At 37.7% G+C, this 18,077-nt stretch overlaps 1 protein-coding gene across 3 annotated transcripts in view; it reads right to left on the reverse strand.

Annotated features, from left to right (window-relative positions):
- The window catches only part of BABAM2 (BRISC and BRCA1 A complex member 2), a 444,468-nt gene that overhangs the window by 306,545 nt on the left and 119,846 nt on the right, over positions 1–18,077 (reverse strand). For all 3 annotated transcript variants that reach the window (XM_059942959.1, XM_059942958.1, XM_059942957.1), the window contains exon 5: positions 1,506–1,700. In XM_059942959.1, the coding sequence (XP_059798942.1) occupies positions 1,506–1,700 (195 nt within the window). The remainder of the gene's footprint in view (positions 1–1,505; positions 1,701–18,077) is intronic.

Below are 18,077 nucleotides of genomic sequence, written 5' to 3' on the forward strand. Positions count from 1 at the left end.
GAAACAACCCAAATGCCCATCAATTGGTGAATGGGTATGTGGTATGCCCACCAAATGGACTATTACTTAGCCACAAAAAGAAATGAAGTACTGACACACGCTACAACATGGAGGAACCGCACACATAACATGTAAGGTAAGAGAATCCAGTCACAAAAGACCACACACTGTATGATTCCACCACAGGTATACCTCATTTTATTGTGCTTCGTTTTACTGCCCTTCTCAGATATTGCATTTTTTATAAATTGGAGGTTTGTAAACCTTCTGTGTTGTTAGACGATAGTTGGCATTTTTTAGCAATAAAGTACTTTTTAATTGAGGTATGTACATTGTTTTTTATAGACATAGTGCTATTGCACACTTAATAGACTACAGTGTAGCGTAAACATAACTTTTATATGCATTAGGAAACCAAAAAATTCGTGTAACTCACTTTATTGTGATATTTGCTTATTTGCAGTGGTCTGGAACCAAACCCGCAATACTTCCCAAGTATGCCTGTGCATGAATGTTCAGAAAAGAAAATCTATACAGACAGAAACTAGTTTAGTGGTTGCCTGAGGCTGGGGATGGGAATAGGATTAACTATAAATGGGCATGAGGGATATTACTGGGGTGATGGAACCACTCGAAAACTGGATTGATGGTGGTTGCTCAACTTGGCAAATTCATTAAAAACCATTAAACTTTACACTTAAAACAGGTGAATTTATGGTATCAAAATTATACCCAAAAAAAGTTGTTTATAATTTGGGGGTATTAATATAGGCATTGCTGAGAACATAACACATGAGTAAAAACGTTAAGGAGGAAGGATATTAGCCTTGCGAATATCCAGGGGAAATATGCCAGACAACGGGAAAGCTATGCAAAGACCCTAGGGCAGGAGCATATCTTGTGTGTCTGCAGCACAGCAAGGGTGCTACAGAGGCTGGAGCTGATGATTTTTAGACAGGAAAGTGGGAGACGAAGAGAGAGAAGGAATGATGGATGGAGGATGGTGGTGACAGGAATCATGTACAGCTTTTTTACACCTCTGGAAAGACTGCGGCTTTTACTATGAAAGAAGAAGAGAGGGATATGAAAGTGCTGGGCAAAGGAGTGATACACTCTGACATGCATTTTTAAAGGATCATACAATGTAAAGAAATTATAAAAGGATCCGTATATGCTGGCTACCTCCAGAGTTACTGACCCCACTCATCTGACTGGAATACTATATACTTTCTCATAATTCAGAGTTTTGAAAAGACATTAATTTTTATCTGGTTTCTCAAAGATACCGCCTGGGAAGTTTGTAAAATTTGGAGTCTCACATCCACAGCCGCAGATATTCAGAAGTCAGGGGCTGCGGATGTGAGACTGAGAAAGTACACGGGCAACCTAAATCATGTTTATCTAAGGAAATGGCCAGGATTTATTATAAATGCATGTCTGAATTGATTATTTTATTCTATTGCAGATAAAGTGACCTTTTTTCTCCCATTCTCAAAAAACCTTACCCAGTTGTTTTTTTTCCCGGCATAAATTTCCATGTTCTCTCCATACTGCGGCTCTTCCAGTAACGTCTGGTATTCAAACATGAGGCGGGAACTCTCACGGAGGCGGCTGCATTGAAATTGGTGATATTGTTGCACAAGTTCCTTCACCACAAGTAAGAGACATTCAGGATTTGATGGATTCCAGGAGGCAAGGTTCTGCAGGAGCCAAAAATAAAAGACCAGTAACAAATGCATTTTCACACAAATCCAGTATCATATTAGCACATCAATATAGAGAAAAAGAATAATGAAAATCTAAGAGAAACAGACTACTCTTTTTTTTATTGAAGTATAGTTGATTTACAATGTTGTGTTAGTTTCTGCTGTACAGCAAAGTAATTCAGCTAAACATATATGTATATATAATCTTTTTCATATTCTTTTCCATATGGTTTATTACAGGATGTTGAATATAGTTCCCTGTGCTATACAGTAGGATTGTTGTTTATCTATTTTAGATATATATAATATATATATATATAATATACCTGCTAATCCCAAACTTCTAATTTATCCCTCCCCCACCCCCTTCTCCCTTTGTTAACCAGAAGTTTGTTTTCTATGTTTGTGAGTCTGTTTCTGTTTTGTAAACAAGTTTCTTTGTATCATATTTTAGATTCCACATGTAAGTGATATCACATGGTATTTGTCTTTCTCTTTCTGATTTACTTCACTTAGTATGATAATCTCTAAGTCCATTCATGTAGCTGTAAATGGCATTATTTCATTCTTCTTTATGGCTGAGTAGTATTCCATTGTATACATGTACCACATCTTCTTTAGCCATTCATCTGCCAACGGACACTTAGGCTGCTTCCATGTCTTGGCTATTGTAAATAGTGCTGCTATGAACACTGGGGTGCATTTATCTTTTCAAATTAGAGTTTTCTCTGGATATATGCCCAGGTGTGGGATTGCTGAATCATATGGCAACTCTATTTTTAGTTTTTTTAAGGAACCTCCATACTGTTTTTCATAGTGGCTGAACCAATTTACATTCCCACCAACAGTCTAACAGGGAAACAGACTACTCTTAATTTATGATAAACTCAGAGCTGAAGTTAGAAGGGTCTTTTGAGCTTGGTGATTTTTCCTGCCTTCTAAAAATTCTTGCAGAAAATCAAGGAGAATTCCACCGCGGGTAGGCAGAAATATAAAGTGTAAAGTAGGGTAGTAACAAAACAAGAAACCTAAACATCCTAGAAGACCATAATTGTAGCCCTGGAAGACTGAATTTGCTTCATAGTCTTTCATAATTTTAATTTTTTTCCCTCTGCACCTAAATTCAGCATTAAAAGCTAATGTCATTCAACTCAGATCCACAGACCATCTGCATCTGTAATACCAGACATAAACAAATGCTCTGTAAACATTAGCACCCCACAGAAATATAAGCACAATGGTGGTGGTTCAGCCTGAAAAAGATAGGAATGGAGTAGAGATGAGGGAAAATACAATTAGGAAATGCAAAGTTCAAAGAAAAAGAGGAAGGGAATGTCTCTGATAGCTTATGACCAGGAAAGGAGCTGGGAAAGATGTGGTAAGTATATAGTAGCTGTTAAGCTCTCATTCATTCAACAAATACTTATCAAGTACCTATTCTGTATCAGCCACTGTTCTAGGCAGTGACAGGAACAAGCCAAGTCCTTGCTAAAGGAGCTTACATTCTTGTGGGCCAAAATAAATAATAAACAATATCAGACGGTAATAAATGCTACCGAGAAAAATAAAGCATGCATCCCTGAAAAGTGATGAAGGAAGGGCTTCAAAAGAGAAGTGATCAGCTGGGTCAAATGGTGTTGAGAGTAACATGAGGCTTGGCAATTGACTGCTGGGTCTATTGACACAGGTCAATAAATAGTGTGCTCAGCAAGTGCTACTTTGGTGAAATAGAAGCTTGACTGTGGAGGTTTAAAGATAGGATGAGTAGAAAGAAACTGCAGACAGCTAATACAGACAATTCAAACTGGTAACCAGAGGCAGAAGTGGGGTCAAGAAAAAGTTGTGCTCAGATGTTTACAGCTTGATGGAATATCCCCATAGAGGGGGGAACGTGCTGATGTAAAGGGAGGTGGGGCAAGATTCCACCAGAGAAGATGACGATTAGGGAGGTAGGGATGGGATCTCCAAGAGGGTTGCCCTAGCGATGAGCACAGGGAGTCCATCCGTAGGTACAGGAGAAGAGGCCAGCTTAGGAGTACAGATGCAGGCAGGCTGTCCTAAGTGCTGATAAGAGCTTGTGGCGGTTCTCTACTGGGAGCTTACGTTTTCTCCTTGAAATAAGGTGATCAGCTGAGAGTGAGGAAGAAGGAGGGGATATGGGAAGTTTGAGAAGAAGGTGTGAAATAGTCATTTAGAACAATAAACAATAAATGAACTGGGGAAATGGGGGAGGAATAAATGGACTGGGGAAATGGAGGAGGCGTTCCAATTAGCACCAAAAGCCCCACTGAGCTTGAGGTATGATTTTTAAGTGAGATCAACAGCATAAATTCCCTTGCCTGGGTGCAATGTGGAGTGGGAGGAATCTGGATTTAACAAAGGTTGGGATTTTGCCAGGTAAGTACAAAAGAAAGAAAGAGGGGCAAGAGATCTTAGAGGGTTTGCAAAAGAATGATCATAATTATGGACCACTGACGTTAAGCCAGGAAAAAGCAAAGTAAGTTCATAAGGGAAGTGAGAGTTAGTGAAAAGGTGGTAGGACCCAAGGTCCTGGTGAGCTGGAAGAATTGTTGGAGTTGAGATGCTAAAAAGAGGAAATCGGAAAGACACGAGGCGTGGTCAGAGAATGGGATGTTTGCAACTGAGACGATGGAGGTGATCTATAGTGGTACTGATGAGGCCTGGCTGAGCATGTGCCTGGCTGAGGACGTGAAGGAAGGACGAGACCACCAGAGGAAAGGAAGTCAGGGACTGAGAGGCCTGCATGTTGGGAGGAGCATTTGTATGAATATTAAATCACCTGGAATCACGGCAAGAGCAATAGTGCTGAGAAAATAACAGTGAGCCATGTGCTAAAATCTTCAAAGAATGCCTCTAGATAACAACAAGGAGGGGGTGGTGGGTCCCACTGCCTGACAGCCTGAGTTTCAAGGCTGGGGGTGGGGTCCGGGAAAAGGGAATGACCTTTCCTTGCCAGCAGCACTGAGGAGCAGGAACACCTACCTCCCCTCCAAGTACAGTGATACAAGAGGTGAGAGAGAAATCAGCTACAATTTGCTTGAGAACATGCGGGGAAAGACAGAATCTCAGGGTAGAGGGTCTGAATACTCAGGCTTTAGAGTGGTGGTCATCAATCTTCAAACTGGAATCACCTAGAAATACTAATGCTTGGGCCCTACTCCCACCTCCAGACTCCGGTTTAACTGAGTTAATCTGGAGTATGTCTTGGGTAATGAGGTTTGTTTGTTTGTTTTCTAAAGCTCCCCAGGTGATTCAACATGCAGCAAAGGTTGAGAACCACTGACTTAGAAGAAAAAGGGGTAGAGAAGTTAAGGATATCAGGGACTTTACTGATAACAGACCAGGTCAATACCCAAAAACACCCAATCTCTAGAAATCTAGAAATTTAGCACCTATAAAGGAAAACAGCAATACATTACAAATGTTTAACAGGTAGTAATTATATAGCTTGCTGAGTACTATAGAAGTTCTAAGAACTTTTCGTATATTCAAGTTAATCCTTATGACAACCTATGTTATATTATTATACCATTTTATAGGTGAGGAAACTGAGGCCAAAAGTAGTTTGGTATCTCATCCAAGGTCACAGAGCTATTAAACAATAAAACTAGGTTTCAAACTTAAGCAATTTGACTCCAAGTCCCTGCTTAAGCACCACAGCAGAGGTTCTTACACATTTTGGTCTCAGGAACCTTTTATACTCTTAACAAGTATTGAGGACCCCAAGGAGCTTCTATATATATGAATTATATGGGTTAAATTTACTATATTAAAAATGAAAACTGAGAAATTTTTTTAATATTTATTAATTCATTTTAAAATAACAATCTTATTACATGTTAACATAAAAACATTTTTTAATAAAAAAACTGTATTTTCCCCAAAACTCATGAGACGCATGGCATTGTTTCATATTCTTGCAAATCTCTTTAATGTCTGGTTTAATTAAAGAGCTGGATTCTCATATGTGCTTTTACATTCAGTGTTGCAATATGTTGTTTTGGCTGAAGTATATGAAGAAAATCCAACCTCATTCAAATATGTACTTTGAAAAAAGAGGAGTATTTTAATAGCCTTTTCAAATAATTCTGGATCTTCTTCTTTGATACTACACCAAAACTCAACAAGTGGCAGTTTCTTAAAGGTTAGTTGCAATGTGGAATCTAAAACTACTTTTTTTTCTTTTCCATAATGGTTTATTACAGGATATTGAATATAGTTCCCTGTGTTATATAGTAGGATAAAACTATATTAATAAACACTTCATACTCTTACCCTAAATTCCATTTGTCTATCCTACACTTTAAATGAAGCTTTTACTCGTGTATGACTTTGTATCATGCATTGATCATTTAGAAAATACTGACTCACTGAGTTATACAGATCTTCCAAATGTTGACATATTTCATGTATATAATTTTAAAAAACCACATTCATTAATATCATGACCAATCTCACCAGAAAAGTCTTCTATCAAAAGAAATAAACAAAAGGTAAAGAAATGCATCCTTTAAAAGGATGGTAATTATTTTGCTCCACTGCGTGGGTTGATTTAGGGACTGAATGACAATGGAGACACCACTAAACTTAGAGGAAAGATAGGTCTTAAGGGATATCCAAATGAAGACTTGATGAACAGAGGAAAAAGTAAGAGCTTCAGCATGCTACACTGAAGGACAGAGGGCCCTTGCTATGAAGCGATTTGACAGAAACAGTACAAAGTCCTCACAGGCAAACCTCTGGACCTCAAGAGCCTGAGGTCCTTTGGGGCTACTCAAGACCGCAGAAGGATATAACAACACAGTATAGAACTTAAAGTGATCATTATATAGCTGGCTATGCATTTCCTTCAGAGATCATCATTAAACACTGATAAATAGGAAAAATACACAATCTTCCATTTCCTGGTCAAGTATTCCTTTCAAGTCCTTGTTCCAGTACAAAAAGAAAAAGCTTTAGTTGCCTCAATTTAAACTCTTAATTCTATCATTTCTCTTTAGCTATCTGGCAAGTTACAAGCTTACATCCACAAATTTTTTTTTAATTATGAAAGCATATAAGCTGGCAAACACCTCTTACCAATTTGAATTCATTTCAAGTGATTCAATCTAATTGTTAAATGCATAGTAAAGACATGCCAAGCAGTCCCTTTCCATTAAATACAGCCTCCCAATACATGGAAATGCATTTGACCTCTTTGGCCATTCAATGAAGACTTCACTGGGAAATGATTTAGCTGAAAAACATTCCCATCAAGGGAAGCAGAGACACACTCACAGTGATAAAAATTCCTCTACTACTGCTACTTGACCACTTTTACATATTAAGTAATTTGTGCTTTGAACTACTTGGCCTCAAAGGCGAGAACCCTGAAGATATACAAGATTTTTTTGGTCACTTCCTAAGACTAAAGCATATTTTAAAAACAAGTCTAACAATGCAGGACATTGGGGTTTTCCACTCTCTTGAGTAGGAGATAGAGACAAATACCCAAAGCTTCCTCAAGGAAAGAGTGAGAGACCATAAATTAAGAGGCCTCTTTATGAAAAAAAGAAAAATAAGTTTCTCTCTCTATGCACCAAGTTCTTATTCTGCTAATTTTTGGTAATACATGAAAGAGGAAATCTGAAATGTGGATGGTCAAGAAGAATAGGCATAGGACACATAATATACTAACATAGAAAAGAGTAATGAAAATGCATTAGGAGAAAGTGATATAATACAAGAGACAAAAGCAAAAGAAGTAACTACTATTATGAAACTTTATTCATTCTCACCAGACACCTATGAAGCAGTTCAGGGAAGGTATCACAGCAGTGCTTTTTCCAAGACTGGTTAACTAGAGAGGCTGAATAACTCTGAGGATACTCAAGTGTAGAACTGAGAGTGTAGAATGTAAACCTGACAACCTTCCCCCATTCAGGTCACTTAAAATACCGTTTCTAACCAAAGAATTGGCATCTGCCTCTTTGCAGTCACAACCTGTCTCCCACCTAGCAATAATTCTTGATTCCTCACTTTGGTTCCCTGTCCAGGCTGCCTGACTTGAGGGATGTTCCTGTTCATGTGACCCTCAACCTTCCCACATCTCTGTCATCAATACACTCCACCACGCACATTATCCTCCCAGATCAATGGCCCCGCAGGCTTGAAAAGGCACAACCAATCCTCAGCTCCTTATGTGAGCTTCCTTATGTGAGAAACATAGCGAAGGATAACTTTTTCAGACGCCTAACTCACTTCACCCGCAAATCACATCTCACTTATTCAAAACAAGGCTTCTCAGCCATACTGAAGCAAATTCATTCACAATGACACCAATATATGAAAAAAGCTGGGAAACAATGTACTAGGTTCACAGCGCTGGGGAGATGAAGAAGGGAAATAAGCAAATTAGCAAATGAGCCCTGGGACCATCATTGCCTAATAATGAAGGGGAAAAAAATCTTCTAAGGGAAAAAATTTTTCTTTTAAAAAATAAAGCTTATAATAAAAATTTTCAATTAATAAAAGGATAAAGTACAGGCATAAATTAGAAATACTTCTTTAAAATTGTCTGAAACTTCTTACTATAAAATTTCACACAACTCTCTAGCATTGTATACAACATACAATACTGTACTATATAGCACTAAGTAGGCCTTCTACCTATACTACTCCAAGAGTTAAGACAGCAGAAGGATTTAGAAAGAACATTTTTTTTACAGTCAGTTAATTTACCATGTAAAATTGAAAGTTGCTAAGATAGTAAATCTTAAAAGTTCTCATCACAAGAAAAAGAAATCTGTAACTATGTGTGGTGATGAAAGTTAAATTTATTGTGGTACTCATTTCGTTATTCATATACGTATCAAATCAAAATGTTGTACACCTAAAACTAATACAATATTATATGTCAATTACATCTCAATAAAAAGTTAAAAAACAATATATGAAAAGTATGTAACCTTATTAATAAGCAAAGAAATGTGATTTTCCTGATTTCTTCTTTTTCATAAACTAATATTTCATTGAAATAGTAATATATACATGGTAAAAGTAATAGCATGTTTTTCCAATAGCATAAAAGAGTGTAAAGAATAAAGGTAAGTCTCCCTCCCAACCTATACTATCAGATCCCCCCCCCCGCCACTCTCCAAGAAGACTACTCTTATCCCCCAGAAGGAGCCACACTGGGACCTCGTAAAGTACCAACGCTTGGCCCTTCTTGGGTGTTCCTACATCTGACCTCTGGCTGTGCTCACTCGGAGCTTCCTCCTCTCCTCTTTGAAGCTCCATGACCTGCTTCCCATGGTTCAACTGGCTCCCTTGGATCAGGTCTTAGTTTGAACTCATTAGCCTGACTTTTACTCCAAGACAGGGCCTCAGTCCCACAAGTTGTTTCTTGTTCCCCTGGGACTTACTAATTTGGCCTGCCCCTCACCCAGCATTCCCCACAAGAGAAGAAAATCAAGCAATAATTATTAGAAACAAAATTTACATCTTAAATTAGCCAAGTTCTTTCTGTAAACAAATAACTAATGCTGGTGAGGATGTAGTTTAACAGACACTTTACACATGAGAGCACAGACTGGTACAAGCATTTTATATATATGATTTTTTTAGGAAGATTTTTTTTCCCATATATATATATGCACACTACCATGTGTAAAATTGATAACTAATGGGAACCTGCTGTATAGCACAGAGAGCTCAGCTCAGTGCTCTGTGATGACCTAAATGGGTGGGATGGGGTCAGGGGAGGCCCAAGAGGGAGGGGATAGGTGTATACATATAGCTGATTCACTTCATTGTACAGCAGAAACTAACATAACATTGCAAAGCAACTTACTCCAACTAAAAAAAAAAAAGGAATCTTAAATATGTTCATTCTCAAAACCTCAATTACCCCTAGAAATCCTATTTATCAAGAGTCTTAAAAATGTTCATTCTCAAAATCTCAATACCCTTAGAAATCCTATTTCTGGGAATCTATCTAAGAAAACAACAAAAATAAGGGGGAAAAAATCTTCATAGACAAAAAATATACTTTGAGTCATTTATAATATCATAAAATTGCAAATTGCAAATAACCTAAAAAGCCTGATAATACGAAACAGTTGAAAAACTGTTATAGTCATTCAAAGGAATAATATGCAGCCAATATGTTCACAAATACTATGTAACAGCATAGGAAATACTTTCATTAAAATATTAAATGAAGACAGATATAAAACTATATATACATTATGATCACAATTTTTGACTACCCCTACCCCTCCAACCCTCCACAGCAAAAACCATCTATCCACAGAAAAATTACTATAAAAAATGTTAACAACTGATGTCTATAGTTGGGAGCTGTTTAGAAGAGTTTTTCTTTTCCCTTCTTCCTAATTTTCTATATTTTCCAAATTTTCTGAGTATGTGTCTACAGATATGTATGTATATGTGTATATGTGCACATGCAAAACACATGCATATACCATAATGGAAAAAAGATAAATTTTAAATAAAATAGCATACTTCAGACATTTCACTTCAACCTGCTTCTCAATCTCAAAGTTTAAGAAATTCCACTTGCCATCTACATATTTTATGAGACTTCAATCATCTCTTCTGATCAGCTAAAAGTTAGTTCCACAGCCTTCTGGAGAATAAATCTTTCTAAATAAATACGCTTCAAGTAACCTTGAACCTGGTGTTTCCTAAGTTCCAAGCCTCACAGAACATTTCCAGAAAGCTAATGCAATATGCTATAATGTAACAGTCACAATTGTAGGAATGTATTCTTCTCTCAACCAAAACTCTTTTGTAGTACACTCCTCGAGTGGAAAGTCTCAGGAAATGACCAGTTGACATCTTACATTTCTAACAGAACTGTAACTTAACAGCATGAATTTTTAAGATGTCACTTCATCCGGAGAATACAAAAGATAACAAAAATAAATTTTCTATTTGATCTGTTTTTAAGAGGACCAAGTATTATCAGAAATGAATGTCTACACTATACATTAGAACAGGGTTGAGTATTTATAACTCCTCTAATATAGCATCTGAAATAATTTAAGTGAAATTACTTTAAATTTTTTTAATATTTTTTCATACTTTCTTAAAATATACCAACTTCTTAACTTCTTAAAGTAGAGTTAACATAACATAAATTTGGGAGTGGGTGAGAGGAAAGTTGGATTAAGAGAAACTAACTTTGGGACTCTACAGAGCAAGTCTATTTCCTTTTCCATATAACTTCCCTTCATGTATTTATAGTCATGTAGCTAACAAAAAAGACAACACAGCACTCCCAATCATATCCCTTATAGTTATAATTAACTTGTAGTTAATGTTTTGGCATTTTATATTTGAGAAGAGTCAACTATTAAAAACAAACTGGGGCATGTGGAAGGGGAAAGAACATCGGAGTTGTATTCTGCTCTAATAAAATTTGTAGAGTACTCACAGAAATAAATATTGGTAAGGCAAAATTTTAATTAGGGTAGTTTTATAATCCTCAGTGGCTTTATTTTCAAATATTCTAATAATTCTCTTCATTCTTATAAGCAGAGCTGACTGAGTCTGAGATGTGAGAACGTTGCCATGTCCTTTGAAGTTGTTGTTAATTACAGTCTTGAAAACTCAGTAGCTTCTTGGAAGCACAGAAGTTAATTAGAAAGAGATGCAAATCTGTGACATCCAAATGAATAGCTAAGAAGACAACCAATATAAGGCCACTTCTGGGATTAATACGGGCTAGTAAAAGCATTCCTAAAAGTACAGTTAAGTTAAATTCTCACACTTACTTAAGAACTATGTCTGACCAGTAAACTGAATGTATTCTGGTAAAATGTGGCAATTCGCAGCCTGTGTTCAGTGGCTGCTACTGAAGTAATGTGAGTAGAAGGCACTCCGACCTCTTAACCTGTTTTAACCAGGACACCTCTGCCATTCTGCTTTTGGTTTTGGTTTGGTTTGGTTTGGTTGGTTTGGGTTTGGGTTTGGGTTTTGTTGAAGTTTTACCTAAGATGTCATTTGAAAAAAAAAATTTATTTTTTGGAAAAAATGGGGTAGTCTAATAAGTAGTGAATACTTCTCTGAAATCTTATGCTTCTTTTACCCTTCCTATTTGTGACCATCTTCATCTTGACCCCGGAGGCCCTCCTAGGAGGAATCCAGAATTATAAAATGGCCTGGAGGACCTTCAAGATGTGCTGAAGAAAAGCATTTTCTCTAGTTTTTAAGACTATAGTCCCAAGTCACCAAATTAGTCTATGTATACAGCTCATGATTGGAGTAAAAGGGATTCATCTCCTTAAATCATACATATCTTGACAATAAGCAAAGTGGAAATGCCATCTTCTCAAAAAAATCTAGTCTGTTTGGGGCCAGTCATGGCAGCTTTTGCTGTGGTTCTGCCCCTGCTTTCTCTAGCGCTCTCCAAGGTTCTGACCTCCCTCTCAATCAACAACCAACTTCCCGGGATTTTTTTTTTTTTCTTTTTTTTTAAACCTTTTTTGATCTAGGCTTTTCTTAAGTCTTTTTTATTTTCTTGCAGAAAAAAAAAAAATACAGCAGTCCATTCCCTGGCTTACAATCAATCAAAATACACAAATAGCTTAGTTTATGAAAAATCACTTTCCCACATGATTTCATGATAGAACCAACAGGCTCATAAGGAAGAAAAAGCAAAATAAAGAATTCTAAATCTGAATTTTTTGAAATGCCATTCAGTAGGCAGCCTCACCGACAGTTGCTAGGTAAGCAAAACTTCCAATTAACAGAGGAGTTCTGGGGAATCTTCAAATATCTACCAAGAGATGACCTACTGGTGCATCACACCAGAATTTCTCTACCATCCCAATTTTGTGCTAGGGTGACAGACTCATTGGAACTGACATACTTGTTTGCTTTCTTCCACAGTCAACCATGCTTTTAATCTAAAATGTACAAAAGTATCTAAAAATTATAGCTTTGGCTCCATTTAAAAAACTCAAAAAATTGTAATATCCCTTCTTGTCCATCAGAAGTTGCTCTACAGATTACCTGTCAGCTCCTCTAAAAAGAAAGTGACCAGCATGCAGCCTCATGACATGCTGAACTACCACTTCAAATAGGTCTCTAGGATCACCCAGCACATTTTCTAAGTTCTGTTTCTTTCTTTGGAATTGGGGGTGGAGAGATGGAAGCAAGGAGGGAGGTGGGAGGGAGCAGAGGAAGAAAGGAATCTCAAACCACATCTCTTGATCCAGCCTTCCTTGTTTATTAAGAGGAAGAGAGTAAAGAGCAGATTCTTTTCTACCTTGAAACCCACCTCCCCAAGTGAAACATTCTTGAAAAGAAAGAGTACCCTTCCCAGAGCCTTTACTAGCCTTTCTTCTCTTAACAGTACAACCAATTAGAGAATAGGAATGGTATCTTTTCCAAAATGTGTATAAAAGAACTAAGACTGGAAACACTAAAGTCACTGAGTGCTGAATTTAATAAAAACTAAATCCACTCTATTTCTTCCCTAAGATGTTGTCTTTGTCCACACAACTTTAAGGTGCTATCTTTCAAATACAAAATCAAATCTATTTGGGGCCAAAATGCTCAAGTTTTACACCTACTGTTTCTCAAAAAAAAGTACAAATAAATAATATTATTAAGTTCAATTTTGGATAAAATGCCAGTGTAGACTAAAACTTGATTAATGAACCCTAAACATTAGAAATCCTTCTGTCTGGCCAACAAAGTGTTTTAAAGAAATTTAAATTCCTTTAAGTTGTGCATGCATCCAGTTTACCAAGACCCCAACAATTACAAACAAACAAACAAACAAATCCTTCTGTGACCTAAGATTGGCTGTGGCTCTGAAATGAAAGTTACTATTTACCTGAGACACTGATGCCACACACCTTCTCAATCAAGGCTACTCAGACTCTGAGAATAAAAGGCAACATTGCAATGGCAGAAAGGAAATTAGCAAATATGATTTCCAACTTAATTCAAATTGTTTTTCCTGGGGATGCATTTAAATTGTCCAGGTTGCTCGAATATCATCCAGGGATGTGATTTTGAAGGAAACAGCTTGTTACTGGTTTTCCTGGCTGTACTACAAGAAACAACAGTGTGAGCTTATTTTAAGTTAAAGTGTGCTTCTGTGTTTCTTTACAAGAAATTAACTGCAATCATTTAGTTAAAGCAAACACTTTGTTAGGGTTTCACTTTTCATTACAAAATGTCTTCAGGAGTCTTTTAAACTTAGAAGATTAAGAATCCCATCTGCACAGAGATTTTAAGCTTGGAGCAAATTATTTAAATCATGGCAAAAGATGACTGAAGTGATCCTCTGTTGGCATTGAGTGTATTATAGCCATAGGTGAGTCACAACATCACAGGAGTCCTATCCATTCTCCCCTATCAAGACAACTTTTTTTCTGCCTCAGTCAGGACCAGACCTCAGGGTAGATTCTCATTTCTTTCCAACTAATCACAGAGATAAGCACAAAAAGACCTATAGGAATGAGCAGTATGGTACAAGACAGAGAACAAACAGCTTCAACCAAGTTGTTATTTTTTAACCAAACACCTGCAAGCTCTGACCCCTGGTTTCTGACCCCTGCCCTAGATGATTTCCCTAGCTAGACCTGGCCCCTGGGCTACAATGATTTACACTGTACAACTGCTTCTCCTCACCTTAGCTGAGCTCCCTGGACTTAATTCTAGGCCTGCAGTATTTGCCAGACCCTCTTCCTCTTAGCCAAAATCCCAGTCCTGGGCCTTCCTGGCCAGTGGGCTTAGAGCAACCAGTGTCCTAGTAACACAGTCTGTGTGTGAATGATCAGGGGAAACTCCAACTGAAAAGGAGGCTGCCTCAAGCTCTTCTTGTTGCCCCAGCCACAGGCAGCTATAAGAGCAAGGAAGGAAAAGCCATGTAAACTAAAGGAACTAAAGGGGAACTAAAGGAAAAGACATCCGCTAAATGCAATACACAAGGTAGTAAGAGCTTTCAATGTCTTTATCCTTCCCCCTAAAAACTATACCTCACCCTAGGTCCATATAATGTCCTTGGTCTAAACCCACATTTGTAGACATCTATTGTTTGATTTCCAACACCCATTTCCCTTCTGGTAACACAATCCCAAATGTCCTTTGGGAAACCACCCCTCCCCATTCTCAGGCATGGGTTTTGAGTAAGAACCTCCACTTCAAGCTCCACAGGTCCTGACTGCCTAACCCCATCAACATTTCCTACGCACCTAGGAAATTCAGCTACGTGCACATATCCAATCAAACCCAATGAGAAAAACGAAAGACATCTGAGAAATAAAAGTGTTCCTTCCTCCCATGATAGGAGAATACAAAGTCTGAATTGGAGTAACAATTTTATATTCACAAAGGAAGAGACTTGAGCCGCTGGGTGGATATGGAGACTGAGAATAAAGTCAACACAGTGGAAAGTAGAGCAGAGAAGAAAAGAAATAGAAACTAGGTCCTTAAATGACAATGATTGTAGCCACTGGACCAAGCCTTATCTGAAGCCCACCTCTGGTCTTTTAAGTTCTGTAAGCCAATGAACTCCCTCTATTGTTTAAGCCAGTTTGAATCAGGTTTTCTGTCAGAAGAAGAAGAGTAAGGAGGAGAAGGAGAAGAAAGAAAGAAGAAATAAAAGAGTACTGATACACCATATCACTATTTTACCTCCTGTAAGACACAGAATAGAGGGAGACATGCATAAACTCATAACTATTTAAAAGCCCTTTAATCTAAAGTATAGATTTGATGTGGGTCCTTAGGTTTTCTGCTAGAGAAAAAAGTTAGACAGCTTCTTACATTATCTGCAGGAAAGTCTACACAGAGGATCAAGCTATTTCCACTAACCCAACAATGATTAAAATCATCTCTCTTAAGGAAAAAGTAAATTAAAAGGAAGGAAGGGAGGGAGGGAGGGAGGGAGGAAGGAAGGAAGAGTCCAGTCCTATATATTAATATTACAACTCATTCAATACACTTTTAGTTAAAATGGATCTGAAATAGGTATCTGAGATGTTCCCCATCCCAGAGCTTTTCAAACACCAGTAAGGTAATTGATTCAGTGGGTAATAAAGCGAGACTTCTGAAAAAGCCAATAGTCCTGTTGAAGGATACAAAGGAGAAAAGTGAACAACCGTTCCAGTCCAGATAAGGACACTTTGATTACTGGCACGTGTCTTGGGAAGGCATACAACAAGCCGCAGCCCAGCCCTTCATTAGCACTGAGCTTAGAGAGGAGGTCTTTACTGGCTTCATGGTCCTGTAAACAGGAGATATTTTTACCTTTCCTCCACTTGAGTGAAACAATCAGCATGGACAAACTGTACTATGGTGTCTTATCAATGCTGGCTCCATGCCAAGCTTGAAGTGTGTAGCTTTGACTAGTAAACCTTTATATCTTTTGCACAAATTCTCTCTCCAGAGAGAGTGAAAATAGGCCCCCACAAAGCAGCCACAGTGACAGCCTCAAACCATTTGTCAACTTAGCAATACACAGTGACTACTCGGTTTCATGAATTGTCACTTCCTTAAACTTACCATCCCTCTCTAGCCCCCAAAGCCATTCCTCTCATCAGTTGTTTCAAAACTGTGGTGTTCCTCACAGTCAACTAAACAAAAGCATCTACTTCAAATTGTACCACCCAAACAATCTTCCCTGGATCTCAGTTAGTGTAAACAATCACAGATACAAACCCCTCTAATGAAATGCCTCAAGAGCCTTAACAATGCCCTTACATCCTAAGCCACCAATATCTATTACCATCAACACACTTTTATCGAACAGAATGGGGTTCTTTCTATCAATAAACACCACTTTTTAAAAAATTGTTCAATAGAGAGCTGTCAATATGCAATCTTCATTGACCAAAGAACCTGATATCTTCCAGCAAGTATATGAAACCTTGTCTACCTACAGCTGTAGTTCCCATCCTATCATCAGAATAACTGTAAAAGTATCTTTCAGAAAGACAGATTCTCAGATCTTACACTCTGAGACACTGATTCAGTAAGCCTGGAGTGATACCCACTCCTTGGCCCTAGATAATCTGTTTCGTGATTTTTGGAGTCATGTTCAGACATTCTGATAGCAAGGTAGAAACCCAGGAAGTTTGATCATCTTTCCGACAAATGTTCTTATTGTGATCAAAGACCCAAATAATTTCACATAAACTCATTAGGCTTTCACATAAGATCCACTGTTTAAATGATGGCTAAAGACTCCATCCACTAGAACTTTCCATTCAAGTTGCCCTGCATATTTCCCAGGCAGTAACAGAACGTGTCTCCAGACCTGTGACCTGCTTCTAACAATAATTAACACCTGAAATCCAGGGCTATCCATACCCTGAAAGAAAAAAATCTTCAACAATGGAGAGCCAAGATCATTCTTGTGAATTCCTATTTCTCCTACAGTAGTAGAATCTACTAAACTTGATCCCCTCATCTGCCTAGATCTATATCTTCCAGGCAGCTCCTCCTGGGATCCCATCATTCCTAATCCAATGTCATCTATGCCCCAGAAAAAAAACACCAAATAGCTTACCAAATGGTGTCATCATTCTTAAATTGGGAGTATTTATTTGTGTTTAATTTTAAATCACATCTTTCCTCTCAAATGCTTTTATGATGGTTCCATTTATATTAAGGAATTACAAAGGGGTTGCAAACTGGCAGCCTCAGCCTGCAGACATGCTTTCTCTGACCCACACAAAATTTTTTTTTGAAAATCTTTAGACAAAACATACACACTTCAGCAGGTCACAATCACCACCAATTGTGGTGATTGTGACCTGCTATACACTGTGCTATATACACTGATCTTTTTCACTCATTTGTATTACCTGCTGGCTCCTTTAGGCATCTGAGTTTGCAACACCTGAATTAAGACTTCAGGGAATTTACCAAGATATTTTTTAGTTCCTTCCTTGCTTCCTTCACTTATGGTAGATACATAAGGTGTTTATTGGCGTCACATAAGCAAAATGCAAAACGAATGGCTAAAGTTCCTCAGGCATTGAAAATTAAAGATAAAAAGAAAATTCTCCTATTCAATGCACCCACTAATGTTCACGAAGAATGACTGCCTGGGTGATACAGTTCTTTCATATTATCTTCCCTCTATTAGACTATAAACTATCTGAGAACAGGGACAGTATCTTATTGATCTTTGCACAAGGGATGTACTAGACATCATAGGCTATTCAACGTGGGCACTCAAATTATTTGTCAAATGAATGATCACTACTATTCAATTCATCATAAACTAAGTTAAATATATTAAAGGATCCGAAAATTTTCCAGGGTCAATAAAGACACCGGCTTTTGGGAGCCAAGCTAATCCGCAGTTAAGAGCAGAAGTAG

Source organism: Balaenoptera ricei, chromosome 13 (assembly GCF_028023285.1).
Source record: "Balaenoptera ricei isolate mBalRic1 chromosome 13, mBalRic1.hap2, whole genome shotgun sequence".
Classification (NCBI taxonomy): Eukaryota; Metazoa; Chordata; class Mammalia; order Artiodactyla; family Balaenopteridae; genus Balaenoptera; species Balaenoptera ricei.